Raw genomic sequence first — 8,254 nt, 5'->3', positions numbered from 1 at the left:
GCTCTCCACTATAAAAGATAATATTTTAGTAAAAATAATTTCAGTTCTGTAAAAATAAGTTTAATTTGATAAAAATAATTTTAGTTCCATAAAAATAAGTAACTTTGAAAAGAAATATAATAAAAAATCAATAAAATTAATTTCATTTTAGTTAAAATAATTTCAATTCAATAAAAATAATTTATATACTGTAAAAATAATTTTAGTTTGTAAAATTTAATCGAAGGGTCTAAGATTAATCATCTATAATAATGTATAATAATTTAAATGATCTTTTCCTCAACTTTCATTAATCATTTATAATATTATTAAAATACAATAGGGACATGCTAACGTCATGTGTCACCAATCCCTCAATATGATTTGTCGCCACATCACGTTATGTGTCACCTTACGTGTTATCTTATAAATTATCATTCTAAAACTCTTCGTATATGTAACCTTCACTCTTTTTTTTTTTTTTTTTTTTTTTTTTGTAGAATGTAACTTTGAAGTAATTGCACAATAAACTACAACTTAAAAATTAATCACATACTAATGGTTGTTGACTCCTTGAATGCTAATTTTCTTGATTTAATACATGTTAATCAATTATACAGGGAATATTTACAACTACTACATCTCTCTAGGGCTGGCAAACCCTGACCCGACACGAAAACCCGATCCGAACCCGACCCGAAGTTACTGAGAGAGACCCGAACCCGACCTGAACCGAACCCGAACAACCCGAATTCGACCCGATTTGACCCAAATTTCATATTTCGTAATAATATTAAGTTTTACACTATTTTTAATAGTTTCTAAGCATAACCCGAAATCGACCCGAAATCTGACCCGAACCCGACCTGCTGACCCGAATTGCCACCCCTACATCTCTCTCTTTCTATTCCATATTTTTTTTTCTTTCTTTAATTTTATTTTAAACTTAAGGTGATACTTTCAAAATATTATTTTAGATATTTTCTTTCCATTTTGTATATATTTAAACAAAACTCAACGCCCGAGCCACAAACTAGCTCATTACTTTAAATATAGACTTTTGCCACTTTTTATTTAATAATTAATACAAAAGAACATTTCTAACAAAGGGTCCACTTTAAAGAACAAACAATATTTTAAAAAAACCTTATTTAAAGATACAAAGCATCTACTTAGAAGAAAAGTAATACATTAGCAAATTTAATGGCCCAAGGGACAACCAGAGCCCTGAACAGCTTTGTGATCTTTATCTCGATCTTGGCGTATAGTTGCCTCTCCTTTCAAAAGTCCTCCAAACAATTCTGCTGGGTCATAATAGATTTCCGCATCCTCTACAAGTAGAGATTCATCTACCTACATACACATACATGCCAAGTATCAATAATAAATATGATAATTACTTAGATAGATCTTCATTAGATTAACTTCATTAAAATTCCAACAAATTAAATAAAATAAAAAATACAAGTGTTGTTCCTCCATGATACACAATTACACATGTATATAACACAAGAACTGTTTAAAATGATGATATTGATATCTTACTTTTGCGGGCTAGACAATTTAAAGTGACAATGATGATCATTAAATAAAGGGTAGGTAGGTGTAAGAGATGGCATACTAGTATTAAATAGTTTTGAAAGTAACGATATCTTGTCTATAGTATGACATACAACGCATAAAAAAGATGACGAGTGAAGAGTAATACATACTTTGAGAACGCCAAGACCATAAAACTCAACCATTTCCCCTGTAGGAGCATGACCTTTGTAAGGACCTTCAAAATAACCCCAATGCCTAAACTTGAAAGCAATGTTTGGAGGTCCAGAATAAACACGTATCACTTCCCAAGCGAATCCACGAGGTAAAGCTGAACGAAACACTTCATGAGAGGACTCGAAGGTCTCTTCTTCAGCTTTGTAGTATTGGAAGTTCTTAGGTAAAGAGGACTTCAGCAAAGCATTATAACTTCCAATCTTAAGAGCTTCTTCTCCCGATAAACCTTCCCTACCTACACAAATTATCCATATTAGAACTTTTTCAACAAGTATAAAAATCGTGATTTTTTGTTTATTGAAAAATATCTGTAAGCCAAAATTCTCTCACAAATAATCATAAAATGGTTAAATTGAGATTAGAGGGGATAGTTAGAGTTAGGCATATCATTAGAGGTGGGCATCGTGTCGTCCCGAGCCACCGCGGGCCGTGCCTGGGGGTGGTTTGTGCCGAGCCGTGCCGTGCCTCCTTTTGGCACACCCAGCCCATGGCACGACCCACGTGCTTGGCGTGTCGTATCGGGCCGGGTAGCGGGCCACCCCGAATTTTTCAATTTTTTTTTTCTTTTTAGTTTTTATAAAATTTGATGTGAATTTGTTTTTGAACAACTTTAAAAATGAGTATATTTAAATAATTTTATTAATTTATGTTATGTTTTTGTATTATTATATTATTAGTTAGCAAAAAGCAACAATGTATATAATTAAAAAATTTACGAGTGTGATGAAATAAAAATTGATGAATAACTTATTTTATTATATGCCGATACTTAATATATATGACTGTTGTAATATAGCCGTTTATGGCTGTTAAGCTACGAAAAGTAGCCGTGCCTCGTGTCGTGCTTACTGGTCGTGCTGGCGTGCCAACCTGCGGGCCAAGCACCGTGTCGCCCACTGTGCCCAGGCCGTGCTCGTGCCACTTTATCAAAATTTTGTTCATGGAAGGGGCCAGTGCAGTGTCGTGCCAGTGGCGGGCTCGTGCCGGGCCGTGCCACAACCTCGTGTCGCCCGCGTTCCGGCATGGCCCATGCCCACCTCTACATATCACATATTCTATATATCTTTTAGAGTCTGTTCACTTCAGCTTATCAGTTCAGTTCAGTTCGCTTCAGCTCTAATTATTTTAGTTCAGTTCAGCTCAGCTCTTGATAATTTCCTTCTCTCATAGAATATTCATTTCAGCTGTATTCAGTTCAGTTCAGTTCAGTTCCGATCAATTCAGTTCACCTCAGTTCAGTAAATGTGAACAAGCCCTTAATTTGAACATTTCTAAGAAATCTAATTGATTCAATTAATTTGTTTTTGTCGGATATATTGCACAATTTTGTATGGAGGAGTATAATAAGTTTTTATAGAGAAATGATATTATTATTGCTATGATCATCTTTCAATAATTATGTATACCCAAGAAGATAATATACAGATAATTAAGTAAGTAAAGAAAATGTTTCACTTAATTTTTTTTTTAAATTAAGTAAGAATTGACCTTAGCTTCTTAAAAGGTTCATCTAAAAGTTGATACAAATTAATGTAAACAAAACAATTTAAAATTAAATTCAAATCTACAAGCAACATATACAGTTAAAGAAATGTATAATCAATAAGTAAACAGTATATAATAGACCATTCGAAAACACCTCACGCAATAGACTAAATAGCTCATTGAAGTTACTTGTCTAAAGTCAACCATTCTATGATCTCATGTCATACCATAAAGAAACATAATTATCACAACTTATACCAGTCATTTATTGATTTAAAACGATCTTATCCATCCCAATGTAACTAAAAATTTTGACCATTAATTCTTATTGTTACATAAGATAAAATCAAGATTATGTGGTACATATATATGTGATACATATTTTTGTTACTTGTAGTTTCATTTCAATTTATATGTTTTTTACTTTGCATAATATTAATTTAGGTCACACGGGTGTATTGGAGTGTAACTATTGGTGAAAGGGAATTGAAGGTAATTAATCAAGATCTTTAATTTACAGAATTTAAATTAAATTACCATTAACAAAAAGCTTGAACTTATCAGGATTAATGGTGCGGAAATCCTGCAAGCGAGGTTTGTGAGAGAGCTCCATCTCCCACGACTTGATTGCATTTTGAACGGTCTCTTCTAGTGACCCTTTTGGCCATTCCTGTTTCACATAAAATAAAATTTACAAACTATTATCTGATTAATCAAAGTGCACTTATTTACATACTATATAAAATAATATATTAAATACTACAAATATTTTTTTGTTTATTACTCAATCTTATCTTTGGATTAGAACACATAGTTCTTGTTTATTACTCAATCTTATCTTTGGATCAGAACACCTAAGAAGTATAATCCTCCACAACATCATCAATAACAACAACAATATCAAAAAACCTTGATTCCAAGAAATAAAGTTGGATACATAAACCAAGTCATCAACCAAGAGTATCCTCTCTGACCTTTCATCTCAGTCCCTTCATTCAATCACGACTTTTTATTATAATTAAGGTAAACTGAACAAGGCCTAAACCTCAGCAACAAAAATAACAACAACATATAGGCTTAATAGTTCGAAGGATGGAGTCGACTACATCGTCTCCATGAACCAAGTCACAAACCAAGATCCTGTCCACCCCTTCATACAATCACGACTTTTTCGTAATTAAATAAATCAATTCAAAGTGCTAAATAATTTAAACATGATGATATACACAAAGGTACCTTTTGCCTGCCTTCTTCAAAGAGTTTGTTGACAGCATCATACGTAGGTGGAGCGCCATGCCTCCAAACTATGTCATCGTTGGTTGCATCTTCATGCAAGAAAGTCCTATACTTGTCTACTTTCACCATACCTTCGGATGCCATTTCTTTTGAGTTTGCTTAACTTTTTTTAGTGGATAGGAATGTGATTTGTGTGCTTGTTTCAAAGATGAGGTTCTTTAGTCTTTTTATAGGAGGCATAAAATGTTTTTGGGTTGATATCAAACAAGATTATATTTTAATAATACACATTAAAACAAATGTATAATATACACCAATATACACCCTCTGTTTTTGTAAGATTGTTCCGTTAGTTTATGTAAATTTCAATAAGTATATTTAATGTAACAATATCTTTAGTTTCGTATAATTAACAAAAAAAAATTATATTTTAATAATACACATTAAAACAAATCTAACAAACTAGTACATCGACACATATACTCTGTATGTGTGTTTATATTTCGTACTTGTGTATTATTTCTTATATATTGAAACTAATTAATTTTTAGTCAAATTTTTTATTTTTTTTATTTTTTTATTTATTGTTATTTGAAGACAAACGCGTGAAAATATCTTACTCCGTATTACTTAAAACAAGCTCCGCTAAAGTGACTCTAATTGTATATACTACAACCTTAACTTGACCGACTAGCAAAATTATATCATTGAGATGAAGATTAATCCAACCATAACAATCATTGACAACTATTATTAATTATAAAATGAGCTTTATTATAAGATATATTAAGTGACCTTAATATATAAAACACTTAGTGACATAACTTGATAATTGGTAATTTGGTACCTAATTTTGAATAATATCAACGGTTTTGTTCTATTCAATTTAGGACCTGTTTTCATTGACTGAATTCAGCTGAACTGAATTGAACTGAACTAAATATTTTATAAGAGAAGGAAATTAGAAGCTGAACTGAACTGAACTGGGCTAAACTGAACTGAGCTAAACTGAATTGAAATGAATTGAGCTAAGCTGAACTGAACTGAACTGAAATGGACTAAATTGAATTTCAACGTAAGATAACAAGCCCTTAATATCTCTCTCCATCACAATTCTGCTACATTACTTTATTTATTTTTTCAATGAGCCGTGAGAATGATGTAAAACAAAGGGAGTGGTTAGTATAATCTAATATAATAATTAATGTTACACCTTTTGTATACATCCGGTGTTGCTTTTTACTCATTTAATTTTTTTTATTTAATTTTATTTATTTTTGTTATTTTAAACATTTTTAAATGAACAATAACCTATGGATGCATCTTAAAGTGGGGCGTAGATATCTACTCTTAGGGCATGTTTGGATTAGGGGTAACACAATTAAGGGGTAATAAAAGTCAAACTTGAAAAAACAAAAGTAATTAGAGATGTTGTTTTAGAAGAGATGGTGTTTACAAATGAAATGAGGTAGTTGTGACATGATGAAAAGAGAGAGGTGGAGGAATTATTATCCTTATAACGAGGGTAATAGTTACCCACTCTCCCCTAGTGTAACTATTACCCCAAAATGAGGGTATTGATTCCTCTTTCTTCGCCTCACACCATACCATCACAACATAATTTTCTTACAATTATACTATTAGTGTAACTATTACCCCAAAATGAGGATATTGATTCCTCTTTCTTCGCCTCACACCATACCATTACTACATAATATTTTCACAATTATACTATTAGTATCTTCCCTATTTTCACATTCATTTTGGTTAGTTTGACTTTTATTACCCCTTAATGTAATACCCCAATCCAATAATCATGCCCTTATAATTAGTGGCAGAATAATCACATCATAATCAATGTTTATGAGGTCTCTCTCAATTGGTCAACACCCACCTAAATCCATTAATAGAGCAGCCATTGTCATTTTGCCAAGCTAAAAAATAAATAGTACTTGGTACCCATAAAATCACATGTAGTATTGGATGAGTTTATGTAAAGCTAAACTTAATCACTTTCACATTTGAGGCCAGGTCAAAATTTAATCCATATTCCCCTTACCAGCACATCACATAATTCAGCTATAAATAAAACTTACCTTGAGTAATAACAAGTCTTAATCAATAAAAATAATATAACATTTTTGAACTATAAAAAGTTTATTACGGAGTAAGTAACATAGTTTAAGTTCAACAAAGATAACTTAAATTAATAAAAAAAATTAATCAAAGTTTTTACAAAATAATTTTAAAAAGTTTATGTTTAACAAGAAATTATAAAAATTTGGTAAAAAAATTTTATTTCTACAAAAATAATTTAAATGCATTATATATTAGGTGAAAAGAACAATACGTATACTGATCTTTTACTTATCTTTCTTGATTATATATATAAAAGTTATTTTCTAATATAATTATCAAATTTATAACTTTCACACTTTTTTCAAATCTAATATATCATATCATATAACTAATATATAAAGCTAAACTTTTAGCCAGGTCACAAAATAGCGACAGTTGACATATATATTATAAATTATCAAATTTATAGTATTCCAACTTTTTGTCAAGTGTCGCGCCACCTTTGATAGATTTAAATAGACGAAGATAAAAAAAATTTAAAAAAAAAGTGTTAAAAATTCCATTTTCAATCAAATTAGGATAGAATTTTAGAATAAGATGGTTAGTTTAGAGTTTTATTTTCGATAAAATACCAAATACGTAGTAATAAACTTATAATTAGGCCACAAGACAACATCATATAGCATTTTAACTTTTCGCTTAGTGTCATACCACATTAGATAAATATAGATATACTTTGTAGCAAAAAAAAGTTAATTTAGAATTCTATTTTCAATCAAATTGAATTATAATACAATTTTATCATAAAAGTCTATAAACAACCTGGGCATCGCACGGGGCACAAAACGGGAGTTTTTTAGAGAGCCGCGTAGGATTTAATTTATAAAGCTAAACTTTTAGTCAGGTCACAAGATTGCGACACTTGAAATTCGAACTTTTCGCGAAGTGTCGCGCCACGTTGGATAGATTTAAATAAATGATAAAAAAAAAAAAGTTAGTTTAGAATTCTATTTGAATAGAAAATTAGGATAAAATTGTTATTTTAGAATTTTATTATCGATAAAATATCAATATTTCAGATTACAAATTGAATTATAAGTTTATTAATAAAAAATTATTAGATTATAATTCTCAAAAATTATCATATAAAATTATTATTTATATCATAATATTGTTTGGAGCGAAAGTAGTTCAAAGCGTAAAAATCCATTTATAATATATATTAATCGGTGAAAATTATATTTCACAATCTAATAAAGTGGAGACCTGTCAATTAGGGTTGGGTCATGAATCATCTCAGGTTGAGTCACTTCAGATTACGAGTCAAGAAATGTTCAACCTTTGCCCTAAGCTCTGGGTTCGGGTCAATCCAGGGTGCTTTGAACATTTATTTTATTTAGTTTTTTTTTTTTTTTTTGCTATTTTTTTTTTTATTATTTTAATGTATTAAATCGAATATTTTCACCAACATTATTATTAATCATTGCATGCCTGTTAGATAACAAATCAGAAAAACACATCAATTCCTAACTAATTTTGTGTATCAATGATGTATTTTAAAATTTGACATATATATTATAAATTAATTTTAAAATTCAATAAATAACTCGGGCATCGCACGGGACAGAAAACTAGTATATATATGTATAAGAAGGACCCTACTGAGCTGGCACCTTTCACAGGTTTAGTCAGTCCAGCT

General features: G+C 30.4%; 1 protein-coding gene across 1 annotated transcript; it reads right to left on the bottom strand.

Moving 5' to 3' along the window:
- Positions 1 to 1,020: 1,020 nt before the first annotated feature.
- On the bottom strand, positions 1,021 to 4,823 carry LOC110734010 (pathogen-related protein-like). Its single transcript, XM_021914065.1, has 4 exons — positions 4,477 to 4,823; positions 3,778 to 3,910; positions 1,692 to 1,990; positions 1,021 to 1,332 (listed from the first exon to the last, which is right to left on the bottom strand). Exons 1-4 carry the CDS (start codon positions 4,618 to 4,620, stop codon positions 1,180 to 1,182), a joined length of 729 nt encoding a protein of 242 aa, XP_021769757.1. The 5' UTR covers positions 4,621 to 4,823; the 3' UTR covers positions 1,021 to 1,179.
- Positions 4,824 to 8,254: the final 3,431 nt, after the last annotated feature.

The sequence above is a fragment of the Chenopodium quinoa genome, unplaced genomic scaffold, assembly GCF_001683475.1.
Source record: "Chenopodium quinoa cultivar QQ74 unplaced genomic scaffold, ASM168347v1, whole genome shotgun sequence".
Taxonomy (NCBI): domain Eukaryota; kingdom Viridiplantae; phylum Streptophyta; class Magnoliopsida; order Caryophyllales; family Amaranthaceae; genus Chenopodium; species Chenopodium quinoa.
Note: the sequence above shows the minus strand (reverse complement) of the source record. Positions and strands in the feature narration are given on the sequence as shown.